Source organism: Phalacrocorax aristotelis, chromosome W (genome assembly GCF_949628215.1).
Source record: "Phalacrocorax aristotelis chromosome W, bGulAri2.1, whole genome shotgun sequence".
Lineage (NCBI taxonomy): Eukaryota > Metazoa > Chordata > Aves > Suliformes > Phalacrocoracidae > Phalacrocorax > Phalacrocorax aristotelis.
Window position 1 is genome coordinate 18,780,099 of NC_134310.1, and position 15,427 is coordinate 18,795,525.

Sequence of the window (15,427 nt, forward strand, 5' to 3'; positions counted from 1 at the left end):
TCAGGCTGCCAAGATTGAAGTGGCTGAGGTGGATCTGGACTGGCAACATAAGGGTGAATTATTTCTAGCTCGGTGGGCCCATGACACCTCAGGCCATCAAGGGAGAGATGCAACATACAGGTGAGCTCATGATGGAGGGGTGGACTTGACCATGGATGTTATTGCACAGGTTATCCAAGAATGTGGCACATGTGCTGCAATCAAGCAAGCGAAGCAGGTAAAGCCTCTGTGGTATGGGGGATGATGGCTGAAATATAAATATGGGGAGGCTTGGAAAACTGACTATATCACACTCCCACAAACCTGTCAAGGCAAGCGCCATGTGCTTACAATCGTAGAAGAAACCACCAGCTGGCTGGAAACATATCCGGTCCCCCATTTCACTGCACAGAACACTGTCCTGGGTCTTGAGAAACAAGTCCTGTGGCGACATGGCACCCCAGAGAGGATTAAGTCAGACAACGGGACTCATTTCCGAAATAACCTCATAGACAGCTGGGCCAAAGAGCACGGCATTGAGTGGGTGTATCACATCCCCTATCACGCACCAGCCTCTGGGAAAACTGAACGGTACAATGGACTGTTAAAAACTATGCTAAGAGCAATGGGGGGGTGGAACATTCAAGCACTGGGATACACATTTAGCAAAAGCCACGTGGTTAGTTAACATGAGGGGATCTGCCAATCGAGCTGGCCCTGCCCAGTCAGAACACCTACATTCTGTGGAAGGGGATAGAGTCCCTGTAGTGCACGGAAAAAGTATGCTGGGCAAAACAGTCTGGGTTCTTCCTGCCTCAGGCAACGGCAAACCCATTCGTGGGATTGCTTGTGCTCGAGGACCTGGGTGCACTTGGTGGGTGATGATGGAAGATGGAGGAGTCCGATGTGTGCCTCAAGGGGGTTTGATTTTGGGCGAAAACAGCCAATGAACTGAATGGCATAATGCAAACTGCTTTATAATATTGTGTGTCACCTCTGTGTTGTATCATTGATATCAGAGTACGAGCCTCCTAACCCATGGAAGATAAACTGTGAAACAAGCAGTGCAGCAGTGATGGAACGATGACTGACTCGGTATGCAGCAACCCAACGGCACACACACCATCTGTCCCACCTGAAAGACTGATACAGCAGATGGAGCCCAGAGTCATGGACTGGGTGAACTCAGTGGACATTTTAATGGACATTTTACAGGGAAGGTCCATAGACTAAGGGAGTGATGTCTGTGTATTATGTTAAAGGATGGGAAGGGAGGGGTGGTGGTTGGTAAGGTTGTATTGGATGGTATGGGACCTGGGCATGGTGTAAATGGTATGGAATAAGGGGTGGAGAATGTGCTGGTTTTGGCTGAGAAGGGGTTAATTCTCTTCAGGGACCTTTCCAGCTTCCCGCCCCTCTGTCTGGGAGGGGCGGGGCCATGGCCAGGGCAGCTGAACCAGAGTGGCCAATGGGATCTTCATTCCATACCATGTGACACCATGACCAGTATATTAAGGGGGCAGTTTTGTGCCTCAGGAAGTTGTGGCAGTGAGTGGCTGTGTTATGTGTGGTTTGTTTTGGTGTTTCCTTCCCCTTCCCCCCTCCCCCGGGTTTTGTGCCTCTCATTTTTTTCTTTTCCATTGCATTTTTGTTGTAGTTTTTTTTTTTAATTTTCATTATTAAACTGTTCTTATCCCAACCCACGAGCGTTACCCTTCTGATACTCTCCCCCATCCCACCGGAGGGGGAGTGAGCGAGCGACTGTGTGGGGCTGGGTTGCTGGCTAAACCACAACATATATTGGGTCACAGATGCTGCATCTCCCTGCCAGGCTGGTGGACACTGATCTGGGCTCAGATGTGATTTACTGTCTCTTTTCCTCTTTCTGCAGCCTATCCTGGCCAGGAGGATAGTTAAATACAGCCAGGCAGGGGAGGAGACAGCTCTTCTATCATGTGAGGAGGGGAGCAGGGGGCAAAGGTTGTCTTTGACTGGGAATAAAAATGAAGAGGGCAAAATGGAAGGAAAAATAGAATTTGTCTAGTGGGGTGACAATAAAAAAAAGGTCCAGAATAGCGCCAGGGCTTACAGCTGGGAGGAGGAGGGGAGACTTCTGTGGAGCTCTACAGCACGTCCTCATTACTCTACATGGCTCATACAAGGGTTATGCTGTGTTTTACCAAGAGTTCAGTGAGGCACATGACGCTCAGTGGAGGACAGAAATTTCTAGGCCCTCAAGTTCAAAAAAGAACATGTGGATATGATGGAAAACCATGGTGCCAAAGCACGAGAAGGAAATAGGCAGGAAAGAAAGCAATGTCTTGCAGGCAATGTGCTGGAGGGAGTATGGTATACTGGAGCGTGATTCCTGAGTTGAACCTGCATTACTAAGGCAAGGCATTTGTCCTCTCATTCTAGAAGATGTTACTCTGGAAAATGGGATTAACGGTACTTCCCTCCTGCACACAAATCTAGCACAGAGTACAAGAAGGTGTCATGGTTTTAGCTGGGATAGAGTTAATTTTCTTCACTGCAGCTGGCCTAGTGCTGGGCTTTGGACTTAGTATGAAAACAATGTTGATAACACACCGATATTTTGGTTGTTGCTGGGTAGTGCTTGCACTAGTCAAGGACTTTTCCAGCTTCCCATGTTCTGCCAGGTGCACAAGAAGCCGGGAGGGGAGGGGGCACAGCTAAGAGAGCAGATTCAAACTGGCCAAAGGGATATTCCATATCATGTAATGTCATGCCCAATATGTTAACTGGGAGGAGCTGGCCGGGGGGCAGGCGGGCAGCAATTGCAGCTCGGGGACCGGTAGCATTGGTCGGCGGGTGGTGAGTGGTTGTATTGCTTGTGGGTTTTTTTTCCCCTTTTCCTTTTTATTATATTATCATTATTATTATCATAATCATCATTATTATCACTACTATTTTATTTTAATTATTAAACTGTTCTTATCTCAACCCACAAGTTTTTTTTGCTTTTGCTCTTCCGATTCTCTCCCCCATCCCACAGGGGTGTGGGGAGTGAGCGAGCGGCTGCGTGGTGTTTAGTTGCTGACTGGCGCTAAACCACAACAGTCCACCACATTTTACCACCAAATGAATTAAACACCTAGATGCACTGTCCCTGCCTGTATTTTTTCCTCTTTCATCTGCTCCAGAGAACGCAGCCAAAGTCACCTGGTGGTATTGGCCTGCTGCAGGGATGTCCTCTACCTTCCTCTGAAATATCTGACAGAGACCAAGTTACCTGAAACTGATCTTGCCTTTTTAATTGTAGCCTAAGGACAGGTAGTTTTGCCAGAGGCATCCATTTCAGGGCTTTATCAGGAGGCCAGCTCCCTGTACAGTTACACTGTCTCAGGGGCCCAGAGTTCATGTTTGGTATGTAAGTAGGATACCTGAAGTTAGACAGTGCAACACTGCTTTAAATAGCTGATATGTTTCCCCAGTGTGCTTAAAACATACTGTTTTGGAGAGCCAGGACTGTATGTGTGCATATGTGTGCTTGTACAGTTTAGTGTTATCTAGCATGCTACTTCTCTCAACAGCTGCCATTTTATCCTGTGGTCACTACAAAGGTACTCACAATGATGGTGCAGCAGGGGCCTGGCCAAATGGAGCACAGAGCTGTCTCCCCCATTCAGCTCAGCCTGCGTGGCCTGGTAGCAGAGGAGGGCCAGAAGGGTATTTGTGCTCACACAAACCTTTGGCACCAGATGGTGCTGACATGGAACAGGGAACTAGGATAAGCTGAATTCAGGTCTATTTTATCCAAATCCTCAAAGGCTAGTTGTGTTTGGATTTGACAGCAATGGCTTAGACCCCATAGGAAGTGTCTTGCATGTGTGCACACATGATCATGGTTTGGTTACTGGTAGAAGCAGGTATTGCACTGCTGAGGCTTGCCTGGGAGATGCTCTCACTTACTCTGGATGGCATGGCTCAGTTTGTTCCCACCATGTAGCTGAATTAATGGAGAAATCACTGGTTCCTCCCTCTGGTCATTTGTTCCTCTGCTCACATGTGCTTTTGTATCATTCTAGGTGCTATCCCTGTTCCTGTAAACATGCATAGATCCAGTGTCTATGCTTACTGCCTGTGCATAGGCGCCATATGCTCCAAACTGGATGGCCATGGGGTTGAACATGCCTATTTGTCCTGCCATTTGCTGCATGCGTCTCACTGTACGCTCCTTGTCTGTATCTGCAAACTTCACCACCAGGCTTGAAGAGGCTCCCTGCAGGACAGGAAACAAAAGGAGACACATGAGGGAATTAGCCAGGTTCACACTGACTCGTGGAATCCATACATCTAACAAAGATTTGGTAGCATGGGATCCAGCTGACATTGATTTTTCCCACACAACCTCTCAGGCCTTTTGAATTGGAACTTAGCAAGAGGCTGAGAGCATCAGGAATGAAGGAAAGTTCCCTGGAGGGTGAATAACTGAGGCCAGCAGCCCGGTTCCTAGTTTCCTCCAAAATGCAAAGGTCCAGGCTGTCATTAATTTTCTCTCTGCAAAGGTTCTTGCCTTATTCTTTCAACGTATAGAAAACTTTCTGACCTAGCAGGTTGTCCTCATCAGAGGATAAAGATCTGGACTCAGTGCAGCAAAATGTAGGAGCTTTTGCTGAATGAATGCAGTATGATTTGTGAACTGATATATTTTGATGGAATGTGTTAGCTCTCCGTATGCCAGATCCCCTGAGGGGGATCACCCTTTCACACTGTCTTGTCTTTTAACCCCCCATGTCCAGTGAGGAATCTGTGCCCAGCCTTGGAGACAGTATTCACTATGCTGAGCAACGTGTATGTCTCATCACAAAGCAGCATCTCTTCAGCACTGTTAAACTAGGGGAGCAAAAATAGTACCTGATGACCTGAGTTTCCTCTCCATGAACAGTAGGAAATAGAGGATACAGCAAAAGAGCCCACATTTAATGTTACGCTTTTCCAGGAAAGCTTTACAATGTTTGGGTTGTGTCTGCAGTCAACACCACTGCAGAACTACAGATGATCATCAGAGCTGGCTGCAGAAGGCTATGAAAAATGCAGAGCTTTTGGGAATGAAAGAAATCCCTCTCATCCCCAAAATGAGATGAAAGGTCAGTAACTGTGATTCTTAAATTTCTGATAGGAGGCAGAGATGGGAAGAAATAGATTTCCTTAGGAAGGAAGGCACTGATATATTTTTGGCTGGCTCCAAGGACATCCTAACTTCATGGGTTGGTTGGTTCCCCACAGTGCGATTTCCCAAGGGAAAAGGGGTACAGGGACTCTGGCAGCAGCCCTGACAGCAGGCAGACAGTTGCCTCGGGAGATGGGCTGCCACTGAACCTGGGGAGATGGGCAGGTGAGCTGTCAGGACACTGACAAAGAGCAGCTGAAATCATCGTGCTTCCGTGGTAAGCTTCCCTTTTCACACACTGTTATTCACTGATGAAAATACAGTCAGTGGGGAAATTGCTAGCTCAGCCTCTGGCTGCGACAGTAGAGGAAGACCAGCTTCATGCCAGAGGAGCTGGGCTTTTGCAGGGCCCTCATTTTTCTAGCAGAGGTGGGATTGCCTGGGATTGCAGAAGGGGAGTGTTATTAACTGGCTTACACACACCCCTATGTACCTGTAACCAGAAAAATAAAACCTCGGTGAAAGCAGAGTTGCTCTGCTACAAATTTAGAATAGCATAGTAAACCGCAACTATGGATGTACATATATATAAGTCCAAGCTATGCATATTCAACAGCCTTTCCAGATCCTCAGTTATGAATAAAGACTTGAGGAATTAACATGCTAAAAAGCCCCAACCATTCTAGGGCCACAAAATGAATGATGTGCCCCCGGATTAGCAGCCTGTTCTGGGAGGAAGTGCTTTTCATTGGCAAAGAATCTTTCTTTTTGACCTGCTAGTCTCTTTCTAATAAAACTATAACCCACTCAAACAATGTGGTGAAGAGCAAGGGGTTGAAAAAAGTGCTTCAGGAAACCAAAGGGGTGGAGAGATGAATGCTATATTCAAGGGTGGAGAGCAGTCTTCATAAGTTAAGTTATTATAAGATCAAAGCAGAAGGAGGGGGGTGTAAGAAAAAAACATCTAGCCAAAATCCAAAATTCCCCTGCATTTCTGGTCAAGTCTGGTGACTTTTCATTTTTTAAATCAAATTTTGTAGTTATTGATCCTTCCCCAAATCACACTCTTAATTGCAGCTCATCGACAAATGAATAATTTAATGCATACATTTCCTGCTAATTATCACCTGGACCAGTCCTTAATTATATTTCAACACTCATTTAATTAACTCTGGTCCAAGAGACTGGTAAACTGAATCTAATCATTTAAACCTATTTGCAGCTATATGGGAGTGAGGCATTGGTCCACAGCAGATTGGGCTGCTGAGAGCTGGTGTTGTGATTTGCAGAGCAGAGGCTGCAGCATGGTGGGCACAATGCAGCATGGAGGATTTTGAAACTGAATAAGGTGAATGAGTCTTTCATCTGTGCAAATCAGTTTTGAAAAATCTCACTTGCTCTAGTTAGCAGGACGGAGAAGTGTAAATAAGTTGGTGTCTTCTTGCTTCCCTTTTCTTTCTATCTCTATTTGCCCTGGAAGTCTTAGGGCCAGAGAACTGCCTCAGGAAATTGCTAATGTCTCACACTGCTGAAAATCAAGTGTCATGGTTTTAGCTGGGATAGAGCCAATTTTCTTCACTGCAGCTGGTCCTAGTGCTGTGCTTTGGACTTAGTATGAAAACAATATTGATAACACACTGATGTTTTAGTTGTTGCTGGGTAGTGCTTGTACTAGTCAAGGCCTTCTCTAGCTTCCCATGCTCTGCCAGGTGCACAAGAAGCCGGGAGGGGAGGGGGCACAGCTAAGAGAGCGGATTCAAACTGGCCAAAGGGATATTCCATATCATGTAACATCATGCCCAGTATCTTAACTGGGAGGAGCTGGCCGGGGGAAGGAAGCGGCAATTGTGGCTCGGGGATAGGCAGCGTTGGTCGGCAGGTGGTGAGCGGTTGTATTGTTTGTGTTTCTGTTTTTTTCCCTTTTTCCCTTTTCCTTTTTATTATATTATCATTATTTTTATTACTATAATAATAATAATTTTCATTATGATTTTATTTTAATTATTAAACTGTTCTTATCTCAACCCACAAGTTTTTTTTCCTTTTGTTCTTCCGATTCTCTCCCCCGTTCCACAGGGGTGGGGGTAGTGAGCGAGCGGCTGCGTGGTGTTTAGTTGCCGACTGGGGCTGAACCACAACACCAAGCTATTATTGTAGATGGCATCATGAAAACATGGGTAAACTCCACATGAAGTTCTTTCCCCTGGAGTATTCTTCCCTCCTGATATGAGTCGTAGGGGTTGCACAGCAGCTGTTTCACCCAATGGGATCTAAGATTGCCTCTTATGAGCTCTTATGAGCTAAAAACAGTCGGTGGCTGGTCACAATCAGTTTTCCCCAGGGCCCAGTTTTGGGGCCAGTGTTTTGTAATATCTTTCTCAATGATCTAGATGAGGGGACTGAGTGCACCCTCAGTAAGTTTGACACCAAGTTGGGCAGGAGTGTCGATCTGCTCGAGGGTAGGAAGGCTCTGCAGAGGGATCTGGACAGACTGGATCGATGAGCCAAGGCCAATTGTATGAGGTTTAAGAAGGCCAAGTGCAAGGTCCTGCACTTGGGTCACAATAACCCCATGCAAAGCTACAGGCTTGGGGCAGAGTGTCTGGAAAGCTGCCCGGTGGAAAAGGACCTGGGGGTGCTGGTTGACAGCAGGCTGAGCATGAGCCAGCAGTGTGCCCAGGTGGCCAAGGCCAACAGCATCCTGGCTTGTATCAGCAATAGTGTGGCCAGCAGGAGTAGGGAAGTGATTGTGCCTCTGTACTTGGCACTGGTGAGGCCGCACCTTGAATATTGCCTTCAGTTTTGGGTCCCTCAGTACAAGAAGGACATTGAGTTGCTGGAGCATGTCCAGAGAAGGGCAATTAATCTGGTGAAGGGTCTGGAGGGGAAGTCTTATGAGGAGAGGTTGAGGGAACTGAGGTTGTTCAGTCTGGAGAAGAGGAGGCTGAGGGGAGATCATTTCACTCTCTACAATTCCCTGAAAGGAGGTTGTAGTGAGGTGGGTGTTGGTCTCTTCTCCCAGGTCACTAGCAATAGAACGAGAGGAAATGGCCTCAAGTTGCATCAGGGGAGGTTTAGATTGGCTATTAGGAAACATTTCTTCACAGAAAGATTGGTCAACCATTGGAACAGGCTGCCCAGAGAGGTGGTGGAGTCACCATCCCTGGAGGTGTTCAAAAAACATGTAGATGAGGCACTTTGGGACATGATTTATGAGGCCTGGGGCTGTTGGGTTGACGGTTGGACTTGATGATCCTAGAGGTATTTTCCAACCTTAATGATTCTGTGATTCTTTAACACACTGTTTTTCTGGTTTGCCTGTCACAGCAGGACTTCAGGCCTCTTTGAACATCACTATCATATACACAGGGCAGAAAGGCCATTGGCAAGTAGAAGCAAGTTGGAGCACACACTACAAAGAAAGAGGAGGAAACAGGAGGGTTGGTGTGGGTTGTTTTTGGTTTTGTTTTTTTTTTACTGCTCTGCAATGAGATGCGCATGTAAGCGGTTAAAGATATGTAGCCAGTAGAGATGCTGCATTGCTCTTGAATATGAAGATTGACCTTGGGATTGATGCTTTCTGTATGTGGTTCCTCATGTGCAGCCCTTTCACATGGCCCAAAGGAAATCAGGCAGTAAACTCTATCAGATCAAACAGTGCAGGATTTTTAGCAGAAGACCCAAGCAGTGCTGTTCATCTGCAGCAGCAGAAGACTACTTTCTACTCTAGTGACTCCTACTAATCCACTAGATAACATTAGAAACACTCCAGAATGGGCCAGATTTTCCATGGGGTAAATACTGCAGAGCCTTTCATTTGGACTATTTATTGCAGTGTGGACTATTTATTCCACAAGCAGTTAAACCATGGTGTAAATCAGCTGTTGTCTGCTGACAAAGGCAACAGGTCCTGTCTGCCTGGTCATTTATTAGTAATGCATAATCTCCCTCTTGCTCTCTCCGGTTAGTGGACTAGACCTTATATTTCGCCAACTGCCAAGAGAGTTACAGTGGGTAAGTCAATAATGTTTGAAATGTACTTTGAGCTCTATGTGTTAATTCTGCATTTTACTGAGGGAAGAACCTGATTATTTCTCTACTCTGTAGATCCACAGTTAAAAGACACTATCATGAAAGTGAGCATTCCTGCTGGCACTTCTGCTATAGGCTACTTGGAATTGGCATTTATCTCCTTTCCCATCAAATCAACCTCTTTTTTCAAGTGCTTTGATATTTACTGATTAAAAGAACAATGTAAGGGCTAAGTATTATGCTTTCCCTATTCTCTCTTGAGTCAGCAAGTCTACTTAATAGGACTATTTTGCTTCACGTCCCCCTCCCCTGTGTGGTAATTAATTGCTCCCCTTAGTCAGCAGATTCAGATGCTCTCTAGGCTGGTGGGGCGAGAGAAAAGATGGAGGAAAAATCACTCTGCACCACACTCACTTTGTAATCCCTAATCAGAGTCCTCTGTGGGAAAAACTAATTTCCCAGCCTGTCTTGACGTGTGAAATAAAGACATTCTTGAAAATGGGAGCTTTACAGGTTGCTTGTGAAATTTCATATTCAACTAAAAATAAAATATCCATCCATTGATATTTCATTTAAAGGCAAAACAAATCTTTTGCCTGGTTGTTGAGATGGTTTCCCATTAGTTATGGCCTTCCAAATAGAACATATACACAAATTAAACAAAAGCTTTTCAAGAGACCAAATAATACTGCATGGCATCAGGGAAAGTTGCTTCTCCCTAGAACAATATTCATATGAAAAGTTTTGTGAAGATGTTTCCTTGCAGAATATATGCCTGAATTCTCTTTTCCTGTAAGCCCTATAAGTCTACTCTGGCTCAGTAGGTTACCAATCTCTACAGGTGGTTAGACATCTTTTTCTTGCAAAACTGATGAATTTGGGCCTAATTCATCAAAGCCATTAAATCATGTTTCACTTTAAGCTTAGTGAATGTCCTGTTGGAGTGTTCTGGTTTCAGCTGGGGTAGAGTTAAATTTCTTCATAGTAGCTAGTATGGGGCTATGTTTTGGATTTTTGCTGGAAACAGTGGTGATAATGTGGAGATGTTTTAGTTGTTGCTAAGTAGCACTTACACTGTTGTGCTGGTTTTGGCTGAGAAGGGGTTAATTCTCCTCACTGTGGGGGTCGGCTACCTTTCCAGCTTCCCGCGCTCTGCCACGTGGCGGGGGGGGGGGGCTGGGAGGGGCAGGGCCATGGCGGGGGCGGCTGACCCCGACTGGCCAATGGCAGGTTCATTCCATACCATGTGACACCATGGCCAGTATATTGAGGGGGGGCAGTGGCAGCGTGGAGGCGGCGCGGCGTCGGGTCGGCGGGCGGCTGCGGCACGTGCGGTTTGTTTCGGCGGTTCGTTTCGGCGGTTCGTTCCCCCTCCCCCCTGGCTTTGCGCCTCTGGTTGTTCTCCTTTACATTGCATTTCTACTGTTGTTTCTTTTAATTTTAATTATTAAACTGTTCTTATCCCAACCCACGAGCGTTACCCTTCTGATTCTCTGCCCCATCTACCGGTGGGGGAGTGAGCGAGCGACTGTGTGGGGCTGAGCTGCCGCTAAATCACAACAGTCTTTTTGGCGCCCAACGTGGGGCTCAAGGGTTGGAGATAACAACAGCTGCTGGTCACAGCACCATGTTCTCGTTTTTGCACTTCATGTTAAAGATCATTGTTGGTTTGTTGAGTCTGCTGTGTTCTGCTGTGATTAGTAATGTTTTGCCTACAAGATTTGTTATACAAACACTCGTTTTCAGCTTTATCTGGTATTTGGGGTTTTTGCTGAAACCGTTACTGTACTTTGGATACCACCTTGTTGAGGCAATTAGCAATTATACCTCCTCCTCTGAGAGATTTTATATGGAGGAAATACAGAATAGTACCTTTGCAACTTTGTTCTATGATGTCTGTGCCTTTGTTACAACAACGTTTTTGTATCTTGAACATCTTTGGGTGGTTAAGGTGCACTTATTGTTAGTTTTTGGGCATGTTGTTTTGGTTTTGACTAAGCAACTTAAGAATATCACCCAGAAATCTGCCCCGAGGCTTGATAGTTACGAGTGGCAGGGCATGTGGGATAGCATGGGCAAATACCTAGGGCAGTGGGCACCCCCAGTGTTTTGGAGTTTCACCCCCGAACAAGTGCAGAATCCTAAAAAACTAGTAGAATATTTGGAGAAAGTATGTTGTTACGCTGGGAACTCCAGAGAGACACAGATAACTGCAACATGCTGGGGTCTGGCCCATGCATACCGAGCCCTGCTCAACAGCATTCAGTGCCCCCAGGGGGAAGAGAATGTCTCTGGATTGAAATGCAAAGTGACTGGCACTGTAGACAATCCAGCCCTGACAACAGGCACTGCAGCCACTCAAACCCCCACAACAAGTACCGGAGCTAGCTCAGAAAATAAACCCGTACCAGTATCAGTTGCCCCCATACACAAGACGAAATATTGGAAGCGGACATCAACTCGTTTAGAGCGGGATGATGAAGAACCAGGGCCATCACGGGGAGAGGAGGGAGAAGTAATAAATGAAATAGAGACCACCCGATCCCTGTCCTTAAGCGAGTTGCGAGATATGCGAAAAGATTATAGCCGTCGTTCAGGTGAGCACATTGTCACCTGGCTGCTCCGATGCTGGGATAATGGGGCCAGTAGCCTGGAACTAGAGGGAAAAAGAAGCCAAACAATTGGGATCCCTTTCTGGGGAAGGGGGTGTTGACAAAGCAATTGGAAAAAAACCACAAGCCCTCAGCCTCTGGAGGCGACTCCTGTCCAGAGTGAAGGAAAGGTATCCCTTTAAAGATGTTACATATCGCCCAGGAAAATGGACAACTATGGAGAAAGGCATCCAGTATCTAAGGGAATTAGCTGTGTTTGACGTGATTTATGGTGACCTGGACGATCAACGGTCATCCAAAGATCCAGATGAAGCCGAGTGCACACGACCCATGTGGCGGAAGTTTGTACGGAGCGCACCATCCTCGTATGCAAACTCCTTGGCAGTAATGTCCTGGAAAGATGACGAGACACCAACGGTGGCAGAGGTGATTGATAGACTCTGGGATTACGACACAAATATCTCTTCCTCACTTGTCTCTGCTGTGGAGAAACTATCCCAAGAGGTCCAGCAACTCAAAGAAGATCTGTCCTACTCCCCACCTCGACAGAGCAGTGTCTCAGCTGTTAGGAATAAGCGTCCTTTGGCTCAAAGAAGGGGATACACACCACGGGCCACCCTATGGTTCTACCTGCGTGACCACGGAGAGGACATGATGAGGTGGGATGGCAAGCCTACCTCGACCCTAGAGGCACGGGTACGTGAGCTGCAAGGAAGAACAATCACTCAGGGAGGTTTCTCCAGGAAAACTGCTGCTCCAATTTCCAGTGAGCAGGTCACCAGACAGAGGAGTAGTGCTGATGTTATTTCTGAGCTTAATAGAAGGACTTCTGATTCACATTTACAGGAAGTAAGTTGTGAATGCCATGATCGGGACTAGAGGGGCCCAGCCTCCAGCCACGTGGAGAAAAAGGATAACCGGGTTTGCTGGACTGTGTGGATCCAATGGCCTGGCACGTCCGACCCACAGGAGTATAAAGCTGTAGTGAACACCGGTGCACAGGGGACCTTAATGCCATCAAACTATATAGGGGCCAAACCCATCAGTAATGCTGGAGTGACAGGGGGATCCCAAGAGCTAACTGTATTGGAGGCCGAAGTGAGCCTCACTGGGAATGAGTGGCAAAAGCACCCCATTGTGACTGGCCCAGAGGCTCTGTACATCCTTGGCATAGACTACCTCAGGAGAGGGTATTTCAGGGGCCCAAAAGGGTACAGGTGGGCTTTTGGTGTAGCTGCCTTGGAGACGGAGGAAATTAAACAGCTGTCTACCTTGCCCGATCTCTCGAAGGACCCTTCTGTTGTGGGGTTGCTGAGGGTCAAAGAACAAGAGGCGCCGATTGCCACCACAACACTGCACCGGCGGCAATATCGTACCAACCGAGACTCCCTGATTCCCATCCATTAACTCATTCACCAACTGAGGAGCCAAGGAGTCATCAGGAAGACCCACTCACCCTTTAACAGTCCCATATGGCCAGTGCGGAAGTCTAATGGAGAGTGGAGGCTAACAGTAGACTATCGTGGCCTGAATGAAGTCACTCCACCGTTGAGTGCTGCTGTGCCAGACATGCTAGAACTTCCATACGAGCTGGAGTCAAAGGCAGCCAAGTGGTATGCCACAATTGATATTGCTAATGCATTCTTCTCAATCCCTCTGGCAGCAGAGTGCAGGCCACAGTTTGCTTTCACATGGAGGGGCGTCCAGTACACCTGGAATCGACTGCCCCAGGGGTGGAAACACAGTCCTACCATTTGCCATGGACTGATTCAGACTGTACTGGAACAGGGAGAAGCTCCAGAACACCTTCAATACATTGATGACATCATTGTGTGGGGCAATACAGCGGAAGAAGTTTTTGAGAAAGGAGAGAAAATAGTCCAAATCCTTCTGAAAGCTGTTTTTGCCATAAAACAAAGTAAGGAGAAGTGACCCGCACAAGAGATCCAGTTCTTAGGAATCAAATGGCAAGATGGTCGTCGTCAGATTCCAATGGATGTGATCAACCAAATAACAGCCATGCCTCCACCAACTAGCAAAAAGGAAACACAAGCTTTCTTGGGCGTTGTGGGTTTTTGGAGAATGCATATTCCAAATTACAGTCTGATCGTAAGCCCTCTCTATCAAGTGACCCGGAAAAAGAATGATTTCAAATGGGGCCCTGAGCAACAACAAGCCTTTGAAGAGATTAAACAGGAGATAGTTCATGCAGTAGGCCTTGGGCCAGTCCGGGCAGGACAAGATGTAAAAAATGTGCTCTACACTGCAGCCGGGGAGAATGGCCCTACCTGGAGCCTCTGGCAGAAAGCACATGCGGAGACCCAAGGTCGACCCCTAGGGTTTTGGAGTTGGGGATACAGAGGCTCCAAAGCCCGCTATACTCCAACTGAAAAAGAGATAATGGCAGCATATGAAGGGGTTCGAGCTGCTTCAGAAGTGGTTGGTACTGAAGCACAGTTGCTCCTGGCACCTCGACTGCCAGTGCTGGGCTGGATGTTCAAAGGAAACATCCCCTCTACACACCATGCAACTGATGCTACGTGGAGTAAATGGGTTGCACTGATTACCCAGCGGGCTCGAGTAGGAAACCCCAGTCGCCCAGGAATCTTGGAAGTGATTATGGATTGGCCAGAAGGCAAAGACTTTGGATTATCACCAGAGGAGGAGGTGACACGTGCTGAAGGTGCCCCACTGTCTAACAAACTGCCAGAAGATGAGAAGCAATGTGCCCTGTTCACTGATGGGTCCTGTCGCCTTGTGGGAAAGCACCGGAGATGGAAGGCTGCTGTATGGAGTCCTACACGACAAGTAGCAGAAACTGCTGAAGGAGAAGGTGAATCAAGCCAGTTTGCAGAGGTAAAGGCCATCCAGCTGGCCTTAGACATTGCTGAACGGGAAAAGTGGCCAGTGCTCTATTTCTACACTGACTGCTGGATGGTGGCAAATGCCCTGTGGGACTGGTTACAGCAGTGGAAGCAAAGCAACTGGCAGCGCAGAGGCAAACCCATCTGGGCTGCCACATTGTGGCAAGATATTGCTGCCCGGGTAGAGAACCTGGTTGTAAAGGTATGGCATGTGGATGCTCACGTCCCCAAGAGTCGGGCCACTGAAGAACATCAGAACAACCAGCAGGTGGATCAGGCTGCCAAGATTGAAGTGGCTGAGGTGGATCTGGACTGGCAACATAAGGGTGAATTATTTCTAGCTCGGTGGGCCCATGACACCTCAGGCCATCAAGGGAGAGATGCAACAACATACAGGTGGGCTCGTGATGGAGGGGTGGACTTGACCATGGATATTATTGCACAGGTTATCCATGAATGTGAAATGTGCGCTGCAATCAAGCAAGCGAAGCAGGTAAAGCCTCTGTGGTATGGGGGACGATGGCTGAAGTATAAATATGGGGAGGCCTGGCACATAGACTATATCACACTCCCACAGACCCGCCAAGGCAAGCGCCATGTGCTTACAATGGTAGTAACAATGAGTGGCTGGCTGGAAACATACCCCGTGCCCCATGCTAGTGCCCGGAACACTATCCTGGGTCTTGAGAAACAAGTCCTGTGGCGACATGGCACCCCAGAGAGGATTAAGTCAGACAATGGGACTGATTTCCGAAATAACCTCATAGACACCTGGGCCAAAGAGCATGGCATTGAGTGGGTGTATC

General features: G+C 47.2%; 1 protein-coding gene and 1 long non-coding RNA gene across 2 annotated transcripts in view; one reads left to right on the forward strand and one right to left on the reverse strand.

Moving 5' to 3' along the window:
* The window catches only part of LOC142049453 (uncharacterized), a 322,507-nt gene that overhangs the window by 149,550 nt on the left and 157,530 nt on the right, over positions 1–15,427 (forward strand). The gene's annotated exons all lie outside the window — the stretch shown is intronic.
* LOC142049452 (CUGBP Elav-like family member 4) overlaps positions 3,913–15,427 on the reverse strand; it is a 35,106-nt gene continuing 23,591 nt past the window's right edge. The window contains exon 3 of the mRNA XM_075077189.1: positions 3,913–4,222. Coding sequence (XP_074933290.1) covers positions 4,025–4,222 — 198 coding nt within the window. The 3' untranslated portion in view covers positions 3,913–4,024. The remainder of the gene's footprint in view (positions 4,223–15,427) is intronic.